The sequence below is a fragment of the Eufriesea mexicana genome, unplaced genomic scaffold, assembly GCF_001483705.2.
Source record: "Eufriesea mexicana isolate 0111107269 unplaced genomic scaffold, ASM148370v2 scaffold92, whole genome shotgun sequence".
Taxonomy (NCBI): Eukaryota; Metazoa; Arthropoda; class Insecta; order Hymenoptera; family Apidae; genus Eufriesea; species Eufriesea mexicana.
Genome location: NW_016908266.1, coordinates 352,879 through 366,636, shown reverse-complemented (window position 1 = coordinate 366,636; position 13,758 = coordinate 352,879). Strand labels below are relative to the sequence as shown.

The window sequence follows — 13,758 nt, the reverse complement described above, 5'->3', positions numbered from 1 at the left end:
ATGTTTGCCATTTCTGTAATAGGGCGGTCGATATTCTTTAATTTTACGCGGCACTGTTTAATGCTCTTCAGTTATGCGTCAGGTATTTTAATGTTCCTTGATTCTACGTAACAGCGTTCAACGTTTTTCAGCTACGTATAAATTTTCTGTATCCGCGATATAGCGTTTAATAGTCCCTACCGGTTAATGTCCCTTACTTCTACGGAGGGATATTAATGTCCTTAAATTTATATAAGAGCGTGCCGCTTTCTTCTGGGTGCCGTCCTCGTACGTCCGAAGTTTTTCAACCCTGTTTTAATAGCTCTCTATATAAATATACTTCTTTCTATGCGTTGACGTTAGAATCTTTTAGCTCGACGTCGGATGGTTCTATGCTCTTTTGCTTTACCTCCAGGGTATTAATATTTTTTAATTTTCCGTCGGTCTTCTTCTTCCCTGCATCGATACATCTGGAATTTTACAGGTTTCTCATTATTATAGTTATAAGGTTCAATTATTATACGAGTTTATATTAAAGAGTTTGGAAGTTTGTTATTTCACGATGGAACGTAGGAATTTTTGAGCTATGAGCCAATGCTACGATGTCCATCAGTTTTAGGTGAAGGTATAAATTATTGTAGGTTTATGCTAAAATGTCTGATCATTTCCATGGCCCATCTTCTGAATTTTTCCATGTCTGTATTAGGATTGTACAGTTTTTTAATCGTACTTGAGAATATTGTTATTTTCCAACTTTTCTTTAGTCTGCTCTTCCACACTGAAATATACAAATATTTTTAAAAATTTTCAAGACTCCAATTTTTTTAATTATAATTTTATATTAATTTTTCATTCCAATTTTTTAATATTTGAAATTAGACATCACCGTTATGGCTCTCTATTTATCTTGCCTGAAGTCAGAAGATCCTCTGGCACTAAATCAATTTCAATAATTAAAAACGCTTTCCAATCCCGGTTCGCCTTTAAATCTCCAAACTGCGCAGGCGCGTTGCGGGTGGACGCTCATAAATATTCGGCCAGTTGTTTCAATATTTTACAGAACGGATGTAACACGGGGATCCAGCAGCCGTGGATTTTTGTCCGGCCACGCAGCGAGGAACAAATTCGTCCTCACGCACACGCGCGTCTATTTCAGGAAACGCGCACGAACGAGCGCACGCGCGCACGCGCGCATAAATGAGCATATAAAGAGTGAATCAGCGATTCGCGACGATTTATTATCGTAGATGAATTCACGGCCTGAAGCCTCGTTCGTGCATCTTGATTCATATGACTGGGTCGAACCCTGAAGTTACAAATATGAATAACCAAACAGGATGATGGAGCGAGCGAATAAAACGCGCCGGCCATATTGTGCACGATGGTCTTTGTATGATGTCGGGTATGAGAAAGAATGCGGAGCCCCACGCGGATCGCGTTAATGAGTTTCACGTGCAAAATAATTGTTTCCATCGTTCCTTCGTACCCCTTTTAGTTATATAGGGTCATTCCAGGAACTAGGTTACGTTATATCTTCGTCGCAAAATTGAGGTTCCGGGGAAACTGCAGAATTCAACACGTTGAACGAGAAGCCAATTTCGTTTCACTTTCTATTTAAGCAGTGGGTAAACACGATAAATATAGCAAACCTGTGCAGAAACGAAGAACATTGAGTATGGGTCAGAATAGAAGTCGATTTTGTGATTAGTAATAAAGGAAAACCTTATTTTATAAAATTCATTGGAAAAAGTCTAAACATACCTTTTAAGATTCAATTTTTATATTGCATACTGTCAATTCATTGATACTAACACCACAGAGCTACAGGACACGGTGGTTCTTTATGAAACATTGTCGCCAGAAAGGCCAAGGTCCGCACCTAACCTAAATGTGTTTAAAATGTAGTCCATAATATAATCATTCATAAATTAAAACTATCTTATATAATTCGAAATACAATCATTTATAAATTGAAATTGCTTTATATATTCCTAAACACACGATACATCTCATGAAGATCCTGATAACCATTGTGACAAACGCAATTTTAGCCAGTATGCGATAAATTAATTGCTTCACGGTACGAGTTCTCCATTGATCGACGTTCGCGCCATCGTTCGGAATCGCTCGTCACCTAGCACAGGGACGAAAGAAAAGGGGGCACCGAGGCACCGATTAAGTCACTCTTGCGGGAACGCAGCACGGATAAAGCACAGTTTATGGTTGCAGGAGCGGGCTGGCGATGGTGGTTCGTTTAGTTGTGCGGCGTGTACCGACCTGTAGATAGATTCACGGTAGATAAAGGCTGGGCGCACGTAAGAAAATAGTAATTACGGGCACGATCGCTGCGGATAAAAGGGGGTAAGATAAAAAAGAGCGATTCATGGCACGGTTAAGAGCAGTCGAGCGCATCCTATGCCCCTGTCCCGGCCGAACTGGCCGCGTTTTGCCGCGAACCCTCGTCATTGCTCCAATAAACGCGCATGTAAGGCTTGGGATGTTTATTGCGAGGGGTTCCGTTCGTCTGATTGAAAGGGATTGGCTGGATCGCGAGGTTTTCCTAGAATTCTTTCGCGATGTAATATGGTTTTAATTAGAAATTTTTGAGTTTTTATTATTTAATCTCTTGCCGTATGCTGGCGCCATCTGCTGGCAATATTGATAATATACAGGTGATTACCTGGTTTCATTTTTATTCATAAAGAGATGGAAAAAGGAAGTGCAAAAGATTTAAATATCGTGTTATGTGATGGTGTAAAGAAAGAATACGAAGAAGAAAAATAAGAACTTGAAGAATAGAGCAGAACAAAGTGCGATCAATATTAACCTCTTTGGTTCTACACTCGTCCATCTAGTATCAAGGTAATGCACTTGACGGCTGTGAGTAAGCATACTTTCATATAACACGTGTTTGAAAATAAAATGTTATCAACATGATTTATAGCTATGATTTATTATTATTTAAATTGCGAAACTGCACGAAAGTTGATGGGCTGCTTATAGAGAAGTGTCCAGAATGACTAAACAAGAAGACATAAATAGTCGACTAAAAACGACAATAGACTGTGTATGCTTTCGGCAATTGTCGCCTTCTGTCGGCAGTTGGCTGTACGAATGCATTCGGCAATCTTCGACTGTAGTCGATATTCGTTCGGGAAAGCCTAATGGTGGCTTGAAGTTGAAAGTGAAGTGTATGTTTTAGATTCCGATAATGTGATTAGATCGTAACAAATTGGTTTTGAATAATGTATATTAGAAAACTGCGAATGATAAAAACTAGATCTGCTGGAATGCAACGTGATGACATCTCTAGGTTAGTATGATCAATGGTTCATTCTGCAATGTCAAAACTTTCATATCTAATTTTATATTAAGGTATATACACAGTAAGCTTCTGTTCTATATCTGAATGTCTGAAATTATTCCACTTTTACCCGGGGAGATTAATATCCACAAATCTAGAACGCTTCAATATTCTTCTAACCTATACTTGACATTTAAATCTCTCTTTTTCCCATTTCACCGCTGATCGAATTTTCATAACCTATCACGCGTGCCTTATATAAATTACTATAAACATTCTTTCCCAAATTTTGTGATTTTTGTCATATATCTGTCATGAAAGTACATGCATACTCAGGTGGAAGATGTATATATACAGAAAACGTGTTAAACTCTCCGACGACTCCGATTGTCTGGCGTTCTGTGAATTTGTTTAACGATATGCATTATCGTGTATCGTCGAGCGCATAACGCTGTATTTACGAGCGCGTCCGCGATCCAGCCCCGATAAAGCTCCGTTGACGCGTTCAATTCAACCCGTGTGCACGCGAACGGGGCATATTCACAGAGCTCCCCCCTGCACCGACCTCTCGACAACGCGGTCTCGCAACAATGCGACGCGAGAGAGGAGGGCCACGCGCGTGCGCGGATTCTGGGATGCGCAGGCGCCATAAATTTCCCGTCGCGCGGTGAACTTCTACGTATCTTGATACCGCGGTGTCTCGGATTTCCCTCGGCTCTGAACTTTCGTCTGCACCACGGCTAGAGAGTTTAACGCGTATTTTCGTTCGACACAAAGGTACAAATTGCGAACCGGCTCGAAATGTCAGCTCCAGCCACCAGGGTTCTTCGCGGTGACCGGTGCACCATGTTGTGCCACTTCGATCATGGAGGCGAGTTTTATGGCGGGAACGTACAGTGGTCGATTTGATGTGCTTCACGTCTAGGGAAACGCGAGAATTTTGGTGCCACAACGAGTTCAAGTAGAGAAGTTTCATTAGAATATTCAATTGGCAGAAAATGGTATTTGTCAAAATTTTATTTTCTATTTATTTTATTCAGATGGTATAAAATTTTATTTTTGGTATACATATTGTAGTATCTAGAAAGGTAAATTTTTTGTCAGTTTTTCCTATTATTCTTATTGTCTTTGACTAAATTGTTTTCTTTTAATGAGTATGAGTAATGGTCTATATTATATTCACTTATCCTTCTACTTTTTCATTCACTCGCTTAACTAAATCTTTGAAACTTATCACTGCTGCTTAATTATCACTGTCTTTCAGTCTATCTATTGTATTCTATTCGAGTCGTTGTTTATGTATATCTGCTTTGGCCCTAATGTACTCTCTAATATTGTATAACTGTTTTCCTTTTTTACCTCTCTTATCCAATCTAATCATTTCTAATGCCCACCTCTTCCGTTATGAATTATTCTATCTTTTCTTTGTAGATCTTTCCTTCTATATTTAATCTCCTAATCACTATATTTCTTCTTATTTCCTCTTTTTTATGCTTTTCCATTATCTTGACTGTTTTGTTTATTTTGTCTTTTTTCATCCCCTCTCTCCATCTCTTTGTTTCATCCTCTTTGTTTTTTGCTAATCTTTCTCTCTTCTCTGATGTCTGGTATGCATTTACTATTAATTTATCCATTCTCTCAACTAATGCTTTCTTTTCATCCTTTCTCGACTCATATCTTCCCTTGATTCTTTCATTTTATGTTTGACTTTTTTATTTCCCTTATCACTTCTTTCAACAACCACATCATTCCTTTCTGCTATTTTCTAGAGGAAGTCTATTTTTACTTTTCTTTTTTCTAACTCATTTATTATGTTTTATTTGATCTAAATTTTATTAACATCTATCTTACTTTATTTAATTTTCACTTGAATGTTTCTCTAATATATTCTGGTATACTTTCCTCTTACATAGTACACAACCAAGTTCTGTTTCCTTTATATAATATATTGACATTTCGATAAAGATTTGTGTTATTGAAAGTGTTATAGTGTTTATTATTTTATAATGAATAAATTATAGATGTTTATTATCAACATCTCACTTACAGGAAGAGATAAGTACATATTTCCGGCATCAAACCAAGCAACTAAGAATTTAGATCATTCTTCTCTAATTAAGTACCTACTTCAGTATAACTCTATACTTTTGATATGAAATCAGTATCATTAACATCGTACATGTTAGAAGTTCCCCAGTTAGTTTTTATTTGTATTACATCCTTTTCAATTACTGGCATATCAAGAAGATTATCATGTCTTCGTTACATCTTTCAAAAGATTCCAAAGTTATAAGAATTAAAATACCAATAGATTTTCAACGCACAAGATATCTTAGAAGCCTGAATATTCTGCCTCAATTTGAGATATTGTATCTTAACCTTCTCTCTGGCGTCAGCAACACTGCATTGTATACAACGGTTAGCGATCCAGTTTCATTCTACTCGGTAGTATGCGATTAACGTAACAGCCCACGTTACCGTTAATACGAGGTTGCTTAATAACCCATTCTCGGATTTTGCGAGGAAAGCGGTTATTTTTAGACGGAAAGAAAGTTACTCACCTCGGCGCCGAGGAGAAGGCGCGAGATGGTAGGGGCCGCAAGGGAGGAAGTTCCGTTTCGTGCCGGTCGCCATGGCGCAGCGAAACTGGAAAAATTGCGTCAAATACGTAATAACGATAATTAATGGCCGGCACGATGTACAGGAAATGTCATTAAAAGGTATGCCCGCGCACACTCGTCCCAGCGGCGCTGCGCGCACGCGCGTTTCGCACGGCCGTGCGCGCTTGCGCGGCCTGGCGAACTGCTCCTTGCTTCATAAATTTCTTCGTTACTTCGCGAAACGTACGAGGGAACTTTAACATGTCGCCGACGTGCCTATCCTCTCGGTTCGACCCTCGAAGACTTATTGAGTACATAGATCTGTGCCGGTCCCGTGCTCTCTACGAGTGCTCGTATATACACCATTTATAAATCTGTCGCCGCGATCGCCGACGAGAAAGAGGGGACCCAGAGCTAGCAGCTCATGGAGCACCGTGAACACCGTGTTCCGTTGATTCGCGAAGTTGAACCGAACTGGTTCGACTCGCGTACTTCCTTCACGAACTGGTTCCGTGAAGTTCACGTTATTCGTAATCATAAATGATCGAAGGACGTTTTGGTTAGAGCGAAAGAATTCCTTGCTTCGAATCTTAGGAGTTAGAGGTTTTGAGGTTATCAAGGATTGGGATCGAATGTTCCAAAGTGTGTTCTCCCTATGTCTTATATACTGGGTGATCTTGGCGTTGTATATTTACTTTTTATGTTTCTTTTATCGAGCTGGGTTTGCAAAATTGATAAGATTCATAATACCATTAAAAATATTGGAATTATTTTGGTTTTATTGGGATCTTGGGAGTATCAGAGTACTCTCTTGTAAAATTCATTTTTCATGTTTCTTTGCCGAGCTGGATTTGCAAAGTTGATAAGATTCGTAATAATACAACACGAGAGAAGATTACTATGATTAGATTAGGAGTAAGTATTCTTCTATTACAATGTTTTAGGGTACACCATGTTTGGGGTTTAGTAATCTAAGCTAGTATCTCTTAGAGGTTATGTACAATATACTTGGTGATTATTTGTTCTTGATTTTTCCAGCTTCCTTTGTCAAGTTGGCTCTGCGAAGATGATAAGATTCCCAACGATAGGACGCAGGTGAAGGTCACTTTGGTTAAACTGAAAGTAAAGATTTTTCCATTAGCGTCTCGAGGGAACGAGATTTTGGGGTACTTAAGGCCAAGATTGAGTACACCAAAGTATACTGTCGTTAGTGGTATCACTTGGAGATTATGTATAATGCAGTAGGTCGTTATTTGTTCTTGATGGTGGTAAATTAATTTTTTATGCTTCGCGTGCTTTCGTGGCGAACTGGTTTTGCGAAGATCCTGAGATTCGTAATGGTAAATGATTGTAGGACATTTCCATTGAAATGAGAAAGTTCCACGGTTTGAATCACGGAGTATGAGGTTTGGGGTGCAGAGGGTTTGGAATACTCGATTCCAAAGTGTGGTGTCGTTAGTGGTATCACCTGGAAATTATGTACAATGTAGTAGGTGATCATTTGTTCTTGGTGCTGCTGCATTAATTTTTTGTCTTAAATGTACTTCCCTGGCGAACTGGTTTTGCGAAGTTGATGAGATTTATAGTGGAAGGGAATGAGCGGAGGGCATTTCGGCTGAGATAAAGCGATTTTGAGATATTGGATAATGGCAAACGCAATTGCGTTTATCGAAACCTTGGGAATGAAAGAGTTTCAGGTACCAAAAATCAGGGACCTGAAATATCACGTCGTTACCGATGCCATTCGTAAGTGATTCAGCCCAAGCCACGATAGACTGGAATGCAGCATTGAAAAGTGTGCTATTATTAATAACACCACTTGTAAGTGACTCTTGAACTTGGTGTTGAATACTGTGAGCCACTTTATATGTTAGTCTAGAAAGACTACTTTAGAAAGTCTGTTCAGCTTAACAGGAATAAAACATTTAATGTAGAGCTACATGTTTTTATCTGACAAATTAATTACATAATTGGTAATTTACAGCAAACCTACGACTGTGATTTCCAAGCTGGTTAATTCCAAGAGGCAGACCGAAATTGGACGTAGAAAATGGATTTAGGTATCGATAATTTATTAGAAGAGATGAAATACATGCTAGAACATACCATGATGTATACACAAAGAAAGTGAAAAGAACAGAAGCGAATAATATGATTGAGAATCAGCCAATGTTGCAAGTCCCAAAATCCAGAAGGGCCTTTGATCTGTGAACAATTCAGTGGTTCTCAACCATCTTCCCTTAAGTACCACTCAATCAACACGTGACCAAGTCAGATACCAATCTGCAGAAACTGTATAATCACTGTAACATAATGTTCCAGACATGATTAAAAACTTTGGTATAATTTTGGCAATAATACCGAGGATAGTGTTCTTCCTGAGTGCTAACTGAAGGCTTCCACTACTTCTCAATCCTATTTACTATATACAATTGCATAAAGACACCTGTGTGGACTTGTTATGCTATTAGACTTATTCTTGCACACTCCCAGCCAATGAGAACATGAGTCGATGTAACCCATCTTCACGATTATATTAGAGAAAGTACACTCTACCTATCACATCACGGTGAGACCCTCGTTCCTCCCAACTACCAACTTAGCAAGCTGCTACAGCGCACCAAGAAGCCCCAAACATCTTCAATGGCTGATCCAGAATCAGAATAACGACCACTAATGCCCACGACTCTTCTTTATTTTCGAGAAATCGTTCGTGGCAAAAAATAAACGAGCCCGAAATAGATCGCTGCGGGGGTCGAGTCGATATTTTTCTACGAACCCACCAAAATTACCAGACTCAGCCCCGCCATCATGCCATCCCCATTCTCGTCGGCGCTCGCGATGCACCAGCTTTCGTGGGCTGATTCTTCGAGGTGCTAGCTCGTTATGGGGTGTAATTACCGATCGATAGGATGCCGGTCGATCCTCGGTTCCCTCGAAATTGCAGGGTTGAAAACGGAAAGGAAGACGAAGCATGCAGTCCTTCTACCGCGTCGGTGAGCTGTCGACAGGAGGTGTGGTGGCTGGCTTTAAGAGAATACTTTTATCGCGGCTAATGACGTACGATCCTCGTTCCACGTGGGTCGGTTTTTTCACTCTGCACGCCCACGCACATTCAGCTGGAGGATCGGCGAAAATTCAATTAAGCCACCATGCGCGAATACCAGCGCCGATCCTCGTGCCTTTCTAATTAATTCCCACCACTTCGCAGTTATTTTGCGTCTTTTTCAATCGTTATTTTTATTATTTTGTCCCTCGAAATCCAGGATATCGATTATCTTGTTTGCTTCGATCGCTCATCCGATACTTTTCAAAATGGTGGATACCAATCTTCCGCGCTCCATTGGCGCCGCTGTACTTTCTTATTGTAAAAGGGCGTTGGGTCCGTTGGTAGTGAAAAGTTCTCTTGATGTAGGTGTTGTGAGAAGATTTGCGTGGAACTCGAGATGGTTATGGGGTTTTACGAGGTTGGAAAGATTTCTGAAATTTTCTATTCACACGATGGCTGGTTGGCAAGTTAGTCGGTTATAAAGGATCGTGCTAACAGGTAACTTTCTAACGAGTGAGATACACTTGTCAAATTTATCGACGTCAATTAACCTGTTTAGACAGGAAAAGTACGTTAATTATTGACATAAGTACATGTGATAGACATTTTTCAGTAACGTACGAACGATGCATATTGATTCGGACGTTGAAACCAGGTTTCTTAACGGTACTTAGCTCTAATCGACAAATTTTTTAGTAATTTAATCAAATGAAACGGTTATGTAAGAATGCTTATAGTAATGTACAATGTAAATAACTTTTTAAAAATAGGGAATAATATCTTTTTCACATTTTTTAATTTTCTTAAGTGGCAATATATTTTCTTCAATCCATATAATTTCTCACGTTCCTTAAATGTCAATAAAGTTTAAAGAACTTTTGAAATATCAATAAAATTTTCCAAATTTGTAGTACATATAGTAATTAATACGAAGGAAAAATTTTTAATCTGTTGTAAAATATATATAAAATATATTAATTTCGAAAATATTCTTGAAACTATGGAACACCTGGTATAATAATATAATAATATCTATTTGCTAGTTATGTATTAAGTTATGCGATGCAAGTAGCATACTGGGAGCTCTCCCGTCTAGCACCTTGAAAATTTCCGCGTACTTTTCCGTTTCTATAAATATAAAATTGAAAAGCTCGTGGAAAAACATGTAAATACACGATATGGTGAAACAGAGAAATTGCGCTGATGATTAATCGCTTTTCACTTACATAAACCTGTTTCTGTTAAAATTAAGAAACGAACGAGCTGCACTTTCATTCAACCTGATATCGACGGGAACTCTAACTAAAATATATTCAAATTACTCTGAAATCGTGTCACCTCCGAGTTTACTAAACGGAAAAAAAAAAACGCGAAGAGGATAGAAATCCGAAGATATCTAATTTACAGTATTTTTATATTATTCATTCTACATAGTAATTAATCCCAGAAATTGAGGAAACCCAAGTGAAAAGTATTTAAATAATTCTTTAAGTTTGAAATTCAAAGTAAAAATATAAATTATTGTTAGATTAGAAAAATTCCCACTAATATTTGACGCATTATCTTTTACCAAAGCAGTCAAATTGACGAAATTTTGCCAAAAAATATAGTGATTAAAAAAATTGTTTCATTACGTATAATTATTTCCATTTGATATTAATAAATCAGTAACTAACAAATAATTATACACCCCTGGATATAAATATTCCCAAGCAACAGTACGATATAGTCACAAAAATAATTGTTCCTGTTAAAATTAAAGTGCCTATCTAAGAACGAAAACGTAAAAGCAAACATAACCGTGACTATCTTTTCCTTATCTTATCCACGAGTGTATACTGTGAATTACCATTCACGTGAAATAAATCACACGATATATCCATCACGTTTGATTGCTTTGGTATCTTCCACCGAAATAATTCATACGTTTTTCATACCTATTTTTCTTTTCAGCTGTTGTCGTGCGATACTTGACGAGGCGGTACATCGGCGAGTACAGCTCGACCAGAGGTAAGTCGCTCTCTTCGTTCTTACCTTCCACCTCCACTTCTCTCCACCCCCACTCCTCTTCGCGCGACCATCCCCACCGCGCGAGCGCGCTGATCGCGCCACCTAACCCCGGCTCATCGATGTTACCCGATATTCGCGGCGGAAGTACCCGAGCTCAGCAACTTGCCCCCGCGAGCTATTTGCAGCGCCATCAGTCGGCCGATTACTTTACTACTAACGCTACTTTGTGTTTCTGGCCGATCTAACCTATTATGGTCGAATGGAGCTTCGCTTTTTATCGCGAGATTACGTTCTAATAGCATGAAACGTGCACCGTCTCTTTGGAGAAAAATGAATGTAGGTGGCTCAATTTTTGCAATCAATTTTTTTACTATTAAACGAAAGTAAAAAGAGGTTAGGAGAGAAAGAGAAAGAGAGACAGTTGGAGAGATAGATTGAAGTTTAGATTGTTGTAGTTCAGATGTTTTCAAAAAGATACTGTATCGTAGATCGCTGTATAAGTATTAGATCACAGATGAGCTATTATAATTGGGTATCTGGAAAAATATGAAGAGCAGGTTTTTCAGTATAAGTTAGGTTATGTTTGCAATAAAGAATTAAAAAAATGTAAGATATTGGTACCTTACACTACTATTAATTAGATAGATCTAATATAGGCTGAGGTAAAGTGTCTTTTGTCGTGAGTCAATGATTTAGGGTGGATTTTTAGCGAACAGGTTACTGGTCTCATACGTGGACTCTCCAGTAATTAATTTTAAGAACCCTTTTGGCGAGTAGATAAGTCGGTGATCACGTGTTATAACCCTTCCAAGAACTATCAGGGGATTGTAACGAAGTGCAGTTTGAATCATGTGATCAAGAGATCGCGAGATTATATGTGGTTTCTTTTCACGGCTCGGTTCTGAGGGTGATCATCGTCAGCCGCGGGTACAAATTGAACGATCGTGAAAACGGGCCCGGTGTGCATGGAACAACTTCTTCCAGTTGAGTATCGAATTCTCGGAATGCGGACCGTCGTATAAACGTGATTATCTAGACTCCTCACTGCGAGTTCCAGTTCCCCTTTAAGCTATGCATACCGAGAGTCCTGCCGGGCAACGACAAGATTTTCAACAAGATTCGCCTCTTTGCATTTTTGCTCGCGTACCTCTACGTTTTTCGCCTTGTCGCTCGTTTTTTTCGTGTCTCCGGGGTGAGTTTATGGTAGCACGAAAGATTTCTGATAGGTTAAGTTAGGAGGTAACCGGAATGTGTGCTTCGATGCTTGGGAATTGCATTCTGAAGATTCTCTTTGGCAGCTATGGCATGTAATAAGTCCACGAAGATCTCAGAATGATGATTCTAAGAATCAATGGAACCTAACCCAAAGCTAAGACCAAAAGACGTCTATCATGTTTCGAAAATATTCACCAAACATAGAAACTTAGGAACTGTGATATTCACCAAGTCCTCGACTTCAGAATCTTTCATTTCTGACCTCTCAAATTAGATCCAAAGCTTCTGGAGACACTTTCTCAAAGTTTGGTCCTAAAAGCCATAGGGCAAAAGCTAAAGCTAAGTGATTCCATCCTATTTCTCGGATATTTTCCAAATAAATCAAGTCCTCGGCCCCAGAGTCACTTATTTTTGACCTCCAACTTAGACCCAAAGCTTCTGTAGTCCCTTTCTCAAAGTTTGGCTCTAAAAGCCATAACGCGGAAGCTAAAGTTAGCAGACTCTATCCTCTTTTGAGGGTATTTCCCGAATAAACCAAGCTCACGACTTCAGAATACTCCAGAATCTCTCATTTCTGAACTCCTAACTTATGCCCAAAGAATCTGCAAACCTTTTCTCAAAATTTAGCTCTAGAAGCCATAAGGCAAAAGTTAAAACTAGAAGATTCCATCCTATTTTGAGGATATTTCCCAAATAAACCAAACTCACGACTCCAGAATCCCTCATTTCTGACCTCTCAACTTAGACCCAAAGAATCTCCAGTCCTTTTTTCAAAGTTGGGCCCTAAAAGTCATAACGCAAAAACTAAAACTAGAAGATTCCATTCTGCTTATCAGATATTTCCCAAATAAGCCAAGCCCACGACTTTAGAATCTCTCATCCCTGATCTCCCAATCCCCCAAGAGGGCCCTAACCCGAAGCTAGCTGGTAAGACCCCCTATCTTTCCCCCGGTCTGAAAAATGCTTCCCAAGTTCATCGAGCAAATTAATCATAGAAATTAATCCCGGTTGAACCTCGCGTAACAACCAGGCAAAATCAGAATCTTTCAACCGTGATCTCCAGAGCCGTACCCGTGGGCCCACCGGCAAGCCGCCCATAGACAGGAACGTTATCCGCAGCGCGCATTATTTCAATCAGTGCCCCGCGAATCTCGCCGGCACGGCGGAGAATTTAATTTCCCCGTGGCGGCGCGCCGCCTGGTGTCATTCACATCTCCGGACAGCACAATGGCCCATTTAATAGATCGCTTTTGTTAATCGCGCTACCAGAGGCGCGCCGCCATTATCGTCCCTCGAAAACAGCGCGTATGGGGGTTACGTGGCGCTTTTCTGCCTCTATCTCATAGCAAAGCGTACACGCTGCGACTGGTATCTGCGCTTTCGTTGTCAGACCACGAGCCATTTCACGGACCGTGAGAATCAAGAGAACGAGAGGTGCTACGGGGACCCCTAAGATCTCGATAGACCCGGTAGAGTCTAGCTGAGGCTCTGTGCTGGTCCAAATCGCATTATTCGCCACCCCGATGACCGATGCTCGCGTTCTCGCGTATAATAGGCCATGATTTATAACGCGATCTCTGGGTGAACGGTTAGAGAGGGAA

The 13,758-nt window shown here is 39.7% G+C and overlaps 1 protein-coding gene across 1 annotated transcript in view; it reads left to right on the top strand.

Annotated features, from left to right (window-relative positions):
- LOC108554879 (ras-related and estrogen-regulated growth inhibitor) overlaps nt 1-13,758 on the top strand; it is a 128,815-nt gene that overhangs the window by 6,525 nt on the left and 108,532 nt on the right. The window contains exon 2 of the mRNA XM_017910290.1: nt 10,886-10,942. Coding sequence (XP_017765779.1) covers nt 10,886-10,942 — 57 coding nt within the window. The remainder of the gene's footprint in view (nt 1-10,885; nt 10,943-13,758) is intronic.